This window comes from Dipodomys merriami, unplaced genomic scaffold, assembly GCF_024711535.1.
Source record: "Dipodomys merriami isolate MVZ:Mamm:240054 unplaced genomic scaffold, mDipMer1.0.p SCAF_511, whole genome shotgun sequence".
NCBI lineage: Eukaryota > Metazoa > Chordata > Mammalia > Rodentia > Heteromyidae > Dipodomys > Dipodomys merriami.
The window spans coordinates 78,197-92,534 of NW_027206082.1; the positions used below are offsets into that span (position 1 = coordinate 78,197).

At 57.6% G+C, this 14,338-nt stretch overlaps 1 protein-coding gene across 6 annotated transcripts in view; it reads right to left on the reverse strand.

The window, feature by feature from the left end:
• Positions 1-14,338, reverse strand: part of Dlgap2 (DLG associated protein 2) — a 545,299-nt gene that overhangs the window by 69,305 nt on the left and 461,656 nt on the right. For 5 of the 6 annotated variants that reach the window (XM_069998337.1, XM_069998333.1, XM_069998334.1 and 2 more), the window contains one exon: positions 5,503-6,560. In XM_069998337.1, coding sequence (XP_069854438.1) covers positions 5,503-6,560 — 1,058 coding nt within the window. The remainder of the gene's footprint in view (positions 1-5,502; positions 6,561-14,338) is intronic. The other variant, XM_069998336.1, reaches the window with a different exon arrangement.

The following is a 14,338-nucleotide window of genomic DNA, read 5'->3' on the forward strand; positions in this document are numbered from 1 at the left end:
TGCATATAATAAATACAAAGAAAGCATTATGAATCATACAGAAAGGGAGAAAGCTGGAATCATTTCCACTAAGTGCTGGAACAAAAATGTCCACATTGACTACTCCTTTTCAACATGTTACTGGAGTCTGTGGAGCAGAGACATAGCAAAGATAAATTAAATAAAGACATTCAAACAGAAAAGGAAGAGGTCACATGATTGCTGTGGGTAGCCAATGGATTCTAAATACAGAAAAGCCTCAACTCCACCAATGAATTCAGTGAAGGTACAGGATGCAAAGTCAACGTGCAAAAGTCATTTGCATTTGTTATACACCACCACCAACTTTTGATTTGCATTGTTGTACACCAATAACAGCTCATTCAATAGCTAAGCTACAAGAAAGTTAATGTGAAGAATAAGTGTAATAAAGGAGGTGAATAAACTTTACTATGCAAAACATAAAATACTGATGGAAGAGCTTGAGCACCCATACAGAGACATGAAAGGACCTCTCGCGTTCCAGGACTGAGGAATTAATATTGCCAAAATGAGCATGCTTTGCTATCTAAAGCATTCATAAGACGAATTTAATCTCCATCAAAGTATCCAGGCATTCTTCTGAAAACAGAAGAATTCCCAAAATTCACACAGATCCGAAACAATCCCTGAATGCTCAAAGCTATCTTGAGTAGAAAAAAAAAAACAAGGCTGGAGGTAGAAAAATATCTGATCTCAAAACGTGTATCCTTCAGAACTGTGGCAGTCGAGAGAGCATGGCACAGTCATGAAACTGACACAGGAACAAAAGGAGTGGGGCCGAAGTAAACCTGTGCACCTGTGTCCTGAGCTAACCAGCCACCGCAGTCCAGACCACAGGCAGGAGACGGCCAGGAAGCAAGCAGAGGAGCGTGGGGACCAAGAAGGGGCAGACTTGGTGGGGGTGGGGCAGCTGGCGTCTGCACACATGCTGGGGAGCAGGGCGTGTCTGCTGAGCAGAGCTGTGTGCTGCCCATAGCCCCCAAGGATGGCACATCTCCTCCTGTGAAGGCCCCAGAGATCCCTGCGTCCCGGGACCCAGCGCCCTCCACTCCCCAGCAGGGCTGTGGCGAACCACGGCTCACCCTCCGTGACATCCGCCCGAAGTCTGTGAGTGGCTTGTCTGCTGTTGTGGAGCACAGGAGCGGAGGCCTTGCTCGGGACAGAGCTACCCTTCAACGCTATTCATCCTTTGACCACTTGAAATCAGGAGTTTGGGCACAAGCCCAAAGCGGAGATCAAAGGGATTGGCGTGTCCTGTAAGTCTCTAGTTTTGGCTTAAAGAAGAGAGAATGGTCTTCATGGACATTTGCTCCTCCCCTCCTGTTCTACCCACACACACGTTCCCAGGGCGTGCTTTTTATTTCTGGTCTCCTGGCTGCGAAGTGGTGCTAGGCTCGGGACGTCCCAGAATCTCATCTGTCTCCTAGACCTTTCCACCAGAAAATGTAATGCCATCCAGACACAGGGCAATCCTGAGAAGGACGTCTTTGAAAATACCGAACGGAGTTCAGCCTTGTCTGGGGACAAACACCACCGGAGGAGATGTACGCATGATTTGCGGTTTGTCTCCATAAATCTTCCCAGAGCGAGGAACCCTGGCTGTTGGAAGGGCGGGCTGCAGGGCATGCATTCGGAGGAGCACAGAGGAGCTTGCTGCACTGCGGGAGGGAGGCCCTGGCAGGTAGCCGTCTGGGATGCAGGAGTCCCAAGGATGCGGTCACCGCACCTGACCGCAGGACAATACCATCCATGGCTGAGCACTGGGAAAGGTTACGACTGAGGCAGGTTCTGTGCTTAACAAGGTCATCCAGGGCTCGCACCAGCCACCCAGGAGTGGACCGTCTTTACAGGGTGTGGGGCCGGCTGTGGCCCCGATGGCCCAGGGCTATTTTCTTCTTCTCATCCTCATCATATCTCTGCATACACCGTGCTACTGACTGTGACTTTCCACCTTACTATAAAAAGACACAGTGCTTTGAAGTCTGGAAACTGTTGCTAAGACCATGGTTGGACCTGACCCACATCGCGGGCACCAGCCCTGCCTCTGCTCGCGCTCTGCCTGCCTGGTCCAGCAGGGGGACTCGGGCGGGGGGGGGTTCCACCCTTGCAGCTCCTCCTGGCTGGCTGCGAGGACAGGGTGACCCAGCAGACTCCTGAGAGCCCCAGCGAACGCAAGAAGCCATGGCCAGCTCTGGACTGCACACGCATGGGGGCAGGAATCCCAAAAGTGATGGGCCCCCAGAGACGGGGCAGAGCCCTGCTTCCGAACCCAGACCCCAACAGAAAAATTGAAGGTGGAGGGTGATGAAGAAGGAACAAGATGAATCTGTAGACTGAAAGATGTAGGAGACAAGCACGCCTCTTCCAATGGGAACCTCTAATAGACCCAGACCAGAACGAACTTCTGGAACAGCTGCCCGTCCACGGGTCAATGTGAGCAGTGAGCAGATTTGGGAACACCTTGAAGCGTCTGCCTGCTCCTGTCAGAGAGCACTGTGGCGTGCTCCAGAGGTCCTCATCACACAGAATGACACGGGACGTGGATGTTGGTGTGGGTGGGGCCTGGAGAGGAGCACCCCCCTGAGAGAGGAGCACCCCCTGAGAGGAGCACCCCCTGAGAGAGGAGCACCCCCCTGAGAGAGGAGCACCCCCTGAGAGAGGAGCACCCCCCTGAGAGAGGAGCACCCCCTGAGAGAGGAGCACCCCCCTGAGAGGGGAGCACCCCCTGAGAGAGGAGCACCCCCTGAGAGGAGCACCCCCTGAGAGAGGAGCACCCCCTGAGAGAGGAGCACCCCCCTGAGAGGGGAGCACCCCCTGAGAGAGGAGCACCCCCTGAGAGAGGAGCACCCCCTGAGAGAGGAGCACCACCCTGAGAGAGGAGCACCCCCTGAGAGAGGAGCACCCCCTGAGAGAGGAGCACCCCCCTGAGAGGAGCACCCCTCTGAGAGAGGAGCACCCCCTGAGAGAGGAGCACCCCCCTGAGAGAGGAGCACCCCCTGAGAGGAGCACCCCCTGAGAGAGGAGCACCCCCTGAGAGGAGCACCCCCTGAGAGAGGAGCACCCCCTGAGAGAGGAGCACCCCCTGAGAGAGGAGCACCACCCTGAGAGGAGCACCCCCTGAGAGGAGCACCCCCTGAGAGAGGAGCACCCCCTGAGAGAGGAGCACCCCCTGAGAGGAGCACCCCCTGAGAGAGGAGCACCCCCTGAGAGGAGCACCCCCTGAGAGAGGAGCACCCCCTGAGAGGAGCACTCCCTGAGAGAGGAGCACCCCCCTGAGAGAGGAGCACCCCCCTGAGAGGGGAGCACCCCCTGAGAGAGGAGCACCCCCTGAGAGGAGCACCCCCTGAGAGGAGCACCCCCTGAGAGAGGAGCACCCCCTGAGAGAGGAGCACCCCCCTGAGAGAGGAGCACCCCCTGAGAGAGGAGCACCCATCATAAGAGGGCGGAGGTGCAGTAGCACGGAGCGACCCGGCCCTTGGGCACGGCCTGGCGCGAGGGCAGAGCCGCCTTGCAGTCAGAAGGCTCTTGGCAACGCGCCACGGCTGCCGCATGGTCTTATGTGCTCTCGAGCCTTCCGAGGCTCAACCCCAGAATTCTGCTCCTATCTATAACAAAGATGAAATCTGAGTGAGCGCTAGTTCTTGGATATTAAGGTTTTCCAACTGCAAGCAAAATTTAAGCCTTTTCTACTGCTATAAAAATAAAACCTTATCTGACTGGCAATTTATCTCCTCCAATAAATCTGTCTAAGTGTTTGGTTAGCACTGCCGGTCTCGGAACTATCAAGTCTCAGACGAGGAGAAAGGGCCGCTGTTAAAAGTCTCCACCACCCCTTGCTTCCGGAAAGAGTCCCACTTGCTTATGTGCTCCATCCATCGCTGCCCGATGGCTCAGCCAGTGCTTAGTACCGCTAGGCTCTACGCCAGGACGGCGGAGGACCCACGCACGCGGGATCTCTGCTCTAGCGTGAGGACAGGTGACTTCTGCTCAGGTACTCATTAGGGACGGCCAGGCTGGTGTCCACTTTGTGACACCGAAGCTGCCCTTGCCGCTTCTCAGGCTACCTGGGGAGGGGAATTACATAAAACACCGAGTTCCACAGGGTGCCAGCTCTTGCAAGCCACGCCTGCAAGGTGCGTTCGCCTGCGTGAATCCATCTTATCGGATCCTCAGAGAGACAGGTGCACTTCCCAGACAGACCTCCCCGGCCATCAGCTCAAGGACTGGTCGCAGGTGGAGTAGCAGGCCGCGGCCACCCGACAGCAGCTGCACACGCACACGTCTGGCTGGGCAACAGCATTCTGGCTGCTGTCCCCAGCCTGGGAGGCGCTGAGCAATGGCTGGCTGTGTGTGCCAAGATGGCTCACTGAAGGAATTAGATGGCTCATCCCAAAATTCTGCAGTGAGGTCACTCAGCTCCCGGGAGTCCACCCAAGAGTCCACCTAAGAGGAGCAGGTAAAGGAAACGTGGTGCTTCTGCACCGTGGAATTCTATTCAGCATCCTGCCACTTGCAAAACCTGCATGAACCAGGAGAATGCGCAGCCTTACACACACACGGAAGCTAAAAACGGTGAACTCACAAGAGGGAGGGAGGTAGTTACCAGCTGGCGGGGGAGGGAGAGGCCGGCCAGGGAGACTAGCTTTCAGTTGGACTAAATCTCAGCTAGAGCAGGTAAGCCCAAGAGGTCTACTGTAACACATGTTGAAAGCCCGTGGTTAAAGGCACATACTCTACACTTACAAATGACAGTAGGAACTATTAGTTAAAATGACCTATATATCAGAATACCTAGAGAAGAAGAACTTGAATGTCCCAAAAGAGCTTACAACCCTGCTCTGCTCACCACACATGGGTGCATGCATCACGTGACCACTCATCACACACGGGTGCACGCATCACATGACCACTCATCACACGCAGGTGCACGCATCACATGACCACTCATCACACGCAGGTGCATGCATCACATGACCACTCATCACACACGGGTGCATGCATCAAGAGACCTCAGCCAAGCCCATCGAGATGCACATGTATGGAAGCAACCAGGACAGTGGGCCTGGGTCAGCCCAGTGCATGCCGACTCAGTCCACTCAGACACGTAGGGTGAACCTCTGTCAGAACATGGCTCAGCCTGTTTCTGCTGCAGACGCCCCTGCACTGTGCACTCACCCACATGAGCGCCCCGAGCCCCACCCCCTTGCACACATGTGCTCCCTGAGCCCCACCCCCTTGCACACACGAGTTCCCCAAGCCCCACCCCCTTGCACACACGTGCTCCCCGGGACCCCCTGTCCCCCTTGCACACACGCGCTCCCCGGGTCCCCCCGCCCCCCTTGCACACACGCGCTCCCCGGGTCCCCCCGCCCCCCTTGCACACACGCGCTCCCCGGGTCCCCCGCCCCCCTTGCACACACGCGCTCCCCAGGTCCCCCGCCCCCCTTGCACACACGCGCTCCCCGGGCCCCGCCCGCTCACCTGGAGGTAGTGGCAGGGCCGCAGGGCAGGCTTGAGCTCCGGGTGGAGCAGGGGCTTGTCCAGGTTCAGCGAGCTCTTGCGGTAGGCCTCCTTGGCCTGGCTCACGGTGAGCGCCGACCAGGAGCTGCGCTTCAGGTGCCGGGGGTCCGGCGTCAGCGCCAGGCCCTCGCAGGCCGAGCACTTCACGTCGCTGTTGCTCTTGGAGGTCTTGAGGGAGAAGTCCCCGAAGGGGCTCTGCAGGGCGTCGGGGTAGCAGTGGGGGCCGGGCTCCAGCGGGTGCCGGGTGACCACGCTGGGCGGCCGGTAGGTGCTGTCGCTGTCCAGGTTGTCGTCGGAGCTCCACCAGCTGCTCAGGCCCGGCCGGTGCCGGCCCTCGGGCCTGCGCTCCTTGCTCTTGCCCCTCTTGCCGTGCCTGGGGGGGTGGCCCTGGGGCTGGTCGTCGGCCCGCGTGCCGTTGACGCTGTTCTTGGAGGCGCCCTCCAGCGAGTGTGACTTGGCGAAGAGTTTCTGGACGGAGTGCACCAGGTGCCGGATGCGGCCGGGGCTGCCGCCGCGCGGCTCGGCTGTGGAGGACCGCTGGTACTGCAGCGTGTGGAAGCCGTCTCTGTGCAGCGGCAGCTGCTTCTCCAGCTGGTCCAGGAGGTTGGCGGGGATGCGGCGCGCGCCGGCCTCGCAGTCCCGCGGGTCGCAGTCCCGAGGGTCGCAGTGGGAGCTGTAGTGCATCCGCGGGAAGGTGCTGCTGGACACGGGCTCCACGGGGCCCGCGGGCGCCGGCACGCGCTCCGAGCGCACGGGGCTGCGGGCCGAGCAGCGGCGCCGGTCCAGCGGGTAGGGCTGCCGCGGGTCGGGCCCGCGGGGCAGGCGGCCGTGGGCCAGCTCGCGGTCCTCCGGGGGCGCCAGGCCGCAGGTGTGGCCCGGGCACAGCGGGGGCTGGCTCCGGCCAGCAGGCAGCCCCTTCATGCTGCGGGGCGCCGGGGAGTACCTGTCCTCATTGAAGGCGGGCGCCGGCGTCCATGGGCAGGGCGGGTCTGCGGGGGACAGACAGACGGTCAGCGGGTCTGCGGGGGACAGACAGACGGTCAGTGGTGGGCAGGTCTGCGGGGGACAGACAGACGGTCAGCGCTGGGCGGGTCTACAGGGGACAGATGGTCAGCGCTGGGCGGGTCTGCGGGGGACAGATGGTCAGCGCTGGGCGGGTCTGCGGGGGACAGACAGATGGTCAGCGCTGGGCGGGTCTACAGGGGACAGATGGTCAGCGCTGGGCGGGTCTGCGGGGGACAGATGGTCAGTGCTGGGCGGGTCTGCGGGGGACAGACAGATGGTCAGCGCTGGGCGGGTCTGCAGGGGACAGATGGTCAGCGCTGGGCGGGTCTGCAGGGGACAGACAGATGGTCAGCGCTGGGCGGGTCTGCAGGGGACAGATGGTCAGTGCTGGGCGGGTCTGTGGGGGACAGACAGACGGTCAGCGCTGGGCGGGTCTACAGGGGACAGATGGTCAGCGCTGGGCGGGTCTGCGGGGGACAGATGGTCAGCGCTGGGCGGGTCTGCGGGGGACAGACATATGGTCAGCGCTGGGCGGGTCTGCAGGGGACAGATGGTCAGTGCTGGGCGGGTCTGTGGGGGACAGACAGATGGTCAGCACTGGGCGGGTCTGCAGGGGACAGACGGTCAGTGCTGGGCGGGTCTGCGGGAGACAGACAGATGGTCAGCACTGGTGGGGGAAGGCATGGGGCCTGGCACGGGGCCTCTGGGCAGCATCCTGATGGACAGTCTCCCACTACCAGGAGGCTGACGCCCTGGCGTGCCCAGGGACCGTCTGGACACCACTGTGAGGGTCTAGTGCACGCTCTGCACTCACCATAGATAGGGACTTTTCTAGTGGGGAAAACTTAGTGGCGTCTTTTTCTTTTAGGAAAGGATCTTCTACGAGGAATTGCAATGTAACAAAGCAGCCTATGAACACAAGGCCTGGTGATCTGCATCAGTCCTTCCACATTCTCACCCATCCCTTCACCCCTCCCTCCCTGGCCCATCGCACCCCCCCTCCTCCCTTGCTCCAACCCCACTGCTCCCAGACCCACTTCCTGGCGAGTCTTTGGTTGAACGTAGCAGCTGTTCTGTGTGCTTTTAGTGTTCTGGTTCAGCAGAAGAAGTCTGAACAGTAGCATCTAATTGGTGATATCTCCTGGTGAGCTGGTGCATTACAAGGCGCGTATTGACTATGGAGTCATCCACAGGTAAGCAGTGGGGGTGGCTCAGCCCTGCGCAGTGTGGCTTTGGGTCACGGACAGACCGCTGCAGGCAGAAGCCAGGCCCACACGGGGATCGTGGAGCGGAGACGCCCCTGGGTGTCCTTCTGTTTTGGGTGTCCATGTGGGACAAGCAGTACCCGGGGTAGAAACACAGCCAGCCGTCGGCCTCCCTGAGCGGCCGTGCCCACGGTTCTCAAGAAGGGGAGGGGCCAGGGCTCAGGGCACCGGGGCGGGGCCGAGCGGGAGCCAGGTGCGTCCCGACTCTACACACCAGCCTCCCCCGCGGTGAGAAGGGACCGCAGAGCCGGGTCCTCATCTCCGCTGACCTTTCTCAAGCCACTCTGCCCCAACTCGAGGTGATTCTGAGCTTGCCAGGAACAGCTGGAGCATGTGGGGTTGCTGGCCTGAGCCCCAACATGGACGTGCAGATGCCAGGTGGCAAGCAGGGGCTCCTCCCGAGCCAGCCTGCTGCAGAGGTCTGCAGTGGGAACGTCGCCACCTGCTGCCCTTCACCAGGAAAGGGCCTGGGCCACATCCCTGGGGGGCCTGGGCCACATCCCTGGGGGGCCTGGGCCACATCCCTGGGGGGGCTGTGGGCCACATCCCTGGGGGGCTCTGGGCCGTGTCCCTGGGGGGCTCTGGGCCGTGTCCCTGGGGGGCTGTGGGCTGTGTCCTGGGGGGCTGTGGGCTGTGTCCCTGGGGGGCTGTGGGCTGTGTCCTGGGGGGCTGTGGGCTGTGTCCCTGGGGGGCTGTGGGCTGTGTCCCTGGGGGGCTGTGGGCTGTGTCCTGGGGGGCTGTGGGCTGTATCCTGGGGGGCTGTGGGCTGTGCCCTGGGGGGCTGTGGGCTGTGTCCTGGGGGGCTGTGGGCTGTGTCCCTGGGAGGCTCTGGGCCATGTCCTTGGGGGCTCTGGACCCCCTGTCCCTCACGCCTGACCTCCACCTTGGCCTCCCCCTCATGCCTAACCTCCGCCTCGGCCTCCCTCTTTTTGGTGGGGCCTCCGCCTCGGCCTCCCTCTTTATGGAGGGCCTCCGCCTCGGCCTCCCTCTTTATGGAGGGCCTCCGCCTCGGCCTCCCTCTTTATGGAGGGCCTCCGCCTCGGCCTCCCTCTTTATGGAGGGACTCTGCCACATGTATTAATACATCGGTAGAAAAACAGAATGTATCACTTTTAATGTAATTAAGAGTAAGTTTTCAGAGGAAATCGTAGCCGAGGCTATGATGAATGCAAAACTACATTCCGCAATCCAGACTTAATAGCGACCCAAAGTTGTCATCCTATTATCCTTTGCTTTGGCTTTCCATTAACATGCAATTTAATACAGATCCAATCTTCCTTCTGGTGAAGGAGCGCACGCTACCTCTCCAAGCACACACCCTCGTTCTGCTGTACGCCTGGTAGAGAGCGAGGTTACCAATGTGGCCAGGTAAGAGAGCAGCAAATGAGATGAAAATTTAACGCAACCACTGAGTTTGGTGGTGCACAGCCCCTCTCCCACCGAAGATGGACGTGGCATTTCCTGACGCATGAGAGCAAACCTGCTCCGTCTCTTTACACTGTCGTGGTAACCAGGGAGACAATGACACCCTGCAGAGATGGCCACTGACGTGTAAGACACGCTTGAGCTCGTCTTCTCTTGGTGAAGAGGACCATGGAGAGCATCCTAGTTTTGTAATTTCCAGCCCTTGGGGCAATATTTTTGTTATTCACTAACACACAACTGTCTCCCCGAATTCAAGATGAAGTGTAAATGTGCCCCACACAGCTGGATTGTGAGTCCATGGCCAGTCCGTGCCCAAGCATGCCGTGTGCGTGCGTGCCGAGCCTCTGCCCTCCGCTCACGCAGAGCACACGGCACACTCCCCGGAACCTCCTGACCCTGTCGCTCTCAGGAGCCTCGTCAGTCCCTTACCACAGGCTGAGGGGGTCAAGTCTGAGGGACAGTGGCACCGTCAGCCCACTGCACCACTTCCAGTTTTCTGGTGGCTTATTGGAGATAAGAGTCTCACGGACTTTCCTTCCCAGCTGGCTTTGAACCGTGATCCTCAGATCTCAGCCTCCTGAGGAGCTAGGATGACAGGCGTGAGCCATTGGCACCCGTCCACTTACCAACATTTCTATAGAAGCTTTTGGTAGCCCTGACTGGTCACTGGAACACACTGACCCTCTTTCTCTGCTCCTCTAGGCCTCCGGTGCCTGGCCCTTCCTCTCTCCTAGGACTCCTGGGTTCTGTAGCTCTGGTCATGCGCCGTGTGGCATGCAGACATGCTGGCAGCACTGTGACTCTGTCCTGAAGTCTCTCGGCCAGGTGGAAGATGGGCCACCACGGGCCCATCTTCTGTATGAGTCTCATAAAAACCTCCTCAACATCTCACACAAAACTGCAAAGTCAATATCCTCATAGCTGCAACCAGGATCCAAGGAAACCCATGACTACACGAGGAAGACAACCAAACTCACACGGTTAGCACGGCCCAGCCCTGACATCTCCGGATTCCACGCAGCCCTACAAACTTAGCAGGAAGTTAAACAAAACAAAAACACCTAACCTGAAAATCCGCATGTGTAGAGAACTAAAACTAAATCCAAGGCTAGCAGAAGGCAGGAAAAAATAAAGAGTAAGGCAGAAATAAGTGAAACAGAGAAAAGAAATAGAAGAGCGGACCAACAAAACCAGAAGTTCGGGAGGGGGGAGGCTGGGAAGGGATGGGAAGGGTAAACAAAGGAGGAGGCTACAATGCTTGATAAGAAATGTACTCATTATCTTGCCCATGTAATTGTAACCCCTCTGTACAGTATTTTCACAATAAAAAAATAAAAATAAAAAAGCAAAAACAAAAACAAAACCAGAAGTTCATATTTTAAAAAAACAGAAGAAAAAGTAAGACTGAAAATAGAGTGACAATTCAAATTCCACAAATAAAAGTGTATCACTTCTGCACAAATAAGATTGCAGGAGAATGTCACGGACAATTGTGTGCCAACAAACTGGATAGCCTAGAAGAAATGGACAAATTCACAGAAACGAATTCAAACTAATTTACACAAACTAATTCAAGAACAAATGCAAACTCTCAACAAAGTGCAAGTCAAAGAGACGGAGTCAAATCTCCCAATGAAGAAAAGCCCAAACCTCGATGGGTTCATGGGGGAATTTTATGAGACACAGAAGGACGTCGTGTAGCGGACCCTCCCAGACACACAGCCCCGATCCAAAGCCAGATGATAAGAAATGAAAACTGCATTATGAGCGTAGATGGAGAAGTACTCAAGGAAACACCAGTTAGCCAGACCCAATGGCATAGTAAATGAGTTACACACTATCATATATCTCAGGAACGCAAGAATGAGTTAGCCTAAGAAAATCAAGAAATGAAATAGATCACATTCATCGAAGGAAGAAGATCTACAAGATATTAATTGGCAGATAAAAGACATGTGACAAAGTATATCCTATCTTTTTTATATGTGTGTGTGTCAGTCCTGGGCTTGAACTTAGGGCCTAGGTCCTGTCCCTGAGTGTTGGTATACAAGGATAGCGCTCTCCCACTGGAGCAATAGCTCCACTTCTGGCTTTTTGGTGGTTAATTGGAGATGAGGGTCTTGTGGACTTTAGTGCCAAGGGTGACTTTGAAATGCAGTCCTTAGATCTTAGCCTCCTGGGTGGCTAGGACTACAGGCCTGAGCCAGGAGTGTGCCTGGCAATACATCATCTTTTTAAATGACGAAAGCAATCAGAAATTACTGCCTGAGCATGAAAATGGGTATTTAGAAAACCCAACAGAGAATATACTCAACAGCAAAAAAAGTTTCCTCAAGAACCGTTCAGGGCCAGGAGGGTCACAGCGCACTCTACTCAATGGCACTGGAAAACCAGCAATGAGAGGAGGAGAGGAAGGAGCTCTCATCTGAATCAGAAGGGGAGATTCAGGAATGCCTTTATTCTCAGAGGATATGTTCCTGCATAAGGAATTTCCCCAAGAATTCACAAGAAAGCTGCCACAGCCATTGGAGGAATTCTGCAGACTGCAGGGTACAGAGATCAAAACCCAAAGATCAGCTGCATTCCTACGCACAGCAATGAACAATCCTCCAAGGAAATTAAGGAAACAATTCCATTCATAATAACATCCAAAGAATTAGATACCCAGAGCGCACGTCACCACAGAGGTGTGAATTTACGTCAGAGAAGGAAGATAGCTGGCCAACCTCAGGGAAATGCAGATGAATCCCACCGGGGACCAGCGTGCCGTGCCTGCCAGAAGGTGGCTGAGCAGATGAGCGTGATACAGAGGTGTCGCCAGGCAACTCTGCGGGTTTTTCCTTTTCCTGGCAGAGCTGGAGTTGGAACCCAGGACCCTGCCCTTGCCTGGCTGGCCCTTGACCTTTCCAGGCACGCACACGGCCCTTTCTGCTGCAACGGTTTTTCCAGGTAGGGTCTCCCGGGTTCTCTTGCCCACGTCTGTGTGGCCGGGGCCGGGATCGCAGCCTCCACATTGGGCCTGTCACCTGAGATGGGCCCCAGCTCACTCTGCAGCTCCGGGTAGCTGGGATCAGAGGTGTCGGCTGCCGCGGGCCCATCCCCACTCTTGTCGCAGCTGCGCGGAGGTGAAGAGGATCAGGGCATGGGGTTGGCGCGAGCGCTGTGCGCAGCCCGCATTCTCACCGGGCCTTTCCCAGCGCTCATGCGGTGCCTGGACACACCCTTACCTCCTGGGTCCCAGCGCACCCACGCTGGCCTCCGTTCGCATTACTGCAGCCTGGGCCACAGGGTGTGTACCTGGCGGGGCTCTGTGATGGGCCAGCGGCCACAGGCCCAGCTGAGAACCCCCGAGCCCTCAGGACCCCGAGCCCTCAGGACCCCCGAGCCCTCAGGACCCCGAGCCCTCAGGCTGGAACCGCTCAGGACCCACTTTCACTCGTGGCCTGGCCCAGGCTCTCAGGACAGGGCTGCAGGATACCCCTCGCTGGGCTCAACTGTGACACAGGAGCTGGCGCTGTCACGTCTCGGGCCTCCCTCCCTCGATGGTTCCAGAGCCTCAGGCCCAGTCGGCAGGGCCCTGGGCTGAGCAGGCCCGCAGCTAAAACTTCCATTTGTAGCCAGTTTGCCCTTTGCTGTGCAGCACAGGCAGGAATTGGAACAGATTTTTTCTTTTCCTTTCTTTCCATGTTGGGAAGCTCAAGGTTAATTGAAACCTTTTCCCTCCTCCCCGAATCATAAGCGACCCTCAGGCCTGGCCGCTGCGGGCCCTTATCTGCCACTGGGCAGCAGCCGTAAATCCTAGCCGCCATGATGAAGCCCCCCACATCCACAGTGGGCCTCTGCCTCCTGGACCTCAGAGGTGGCCAGCCACACCTTTTCCAGCACCGGCAGGTCCTGGCACGGACCGGCACTGGACTGCAATGAGTGAGTGGACAGAGACTTGAGTCAGCCTCGCTCCCTGCGGGCTGGGCTCTCCTTGCCCAGGTAGATGAGATTCTTCACCCAAAGTCATGTTGGAGTGGTGTGTGACCCAGGCCCCAGACAAAATCACTTGCTTTTGGTAACACCAGATCGGTGGCACGTCCCCGCGACGATGTGCATTTATATCCAGCACGCCCAGTCACGGCGTCCGGCCGCACCCTCCTGGCCCACACCGGGCCCGGGTTCGGGATGAGGGGCCGGCATCCTGTGCCATTGGTGGAGCTACACTGTGCGCTGGGGGTAGAGGAGGAGTCACACCCCTTCCTTTGGCCGTGCGAACCGAGGCATTCTGAGGAAGCACTGTTGGCAGGCCACGGTGGCCAGGCGCCAGCCCAGTGGGCTCCGCAGACGCCCGTGTCCGCGGGCCCTGGCCTCCCGAGCCTGCGCCAGTCCCCTGCAAGCCTCTGAGGATGCGTTTCCCCCCGGCAGCAGCACGCGGCGGCCAGGCCAGGTCGCCGTCTCGCCTGCCTAGCTGTGGCGCACTCCTCGCTGACAGTGCCTGAGGGATCTGCCCTCCGCAGCCGGAAAGAGCTCGGAAAGCACGGGCCTCAGCTGCGGCCCCGGCTCCTCAGGGTGTGGAAGCGGCCGTGAGGGGAAGGTCACCCACCCAGCAGCATCTCAGCTGGCACCCAGGCCTGCAGTAACCCTTCCCATTCATTCACTAGTAGACCATGCATGATCGACCCATCACCCCCCTCTCTCATCGACCTGTGTCTGTATCTACATGAATAACATACATAATGACCCCTTCCCCATGAAACAACTCCTACCTTGGGTCTTCCATATGCTTAAACCACAATTTAAAAAGAAAACGTGGGGGCTGGGAAGGTGGCCTAGTGGTAGTGTGCTCGCCTAGCATGCACGGAGCCTTGGGTTCCGTTCCTCAGTGCCACATACACAGAAAAGGCTAGAAGTGGTGCTGTGGCTCAAGTGGTCGAGACCTAGCCTTGAGCAAATGAAGCTCAGGGACAGAGCCCAGGCCCTGAGTTCAAGCCCTAGGACTGGCAAAAGAAAAAAAAAACACCCAAAACAAGACAGAAACAAAAAAGAAAACGTGAACATACGGGCTTCTTGGTAACATGTAGTGAACTCAGGGAGTTTGTGATTCTGAGCAAGGTATT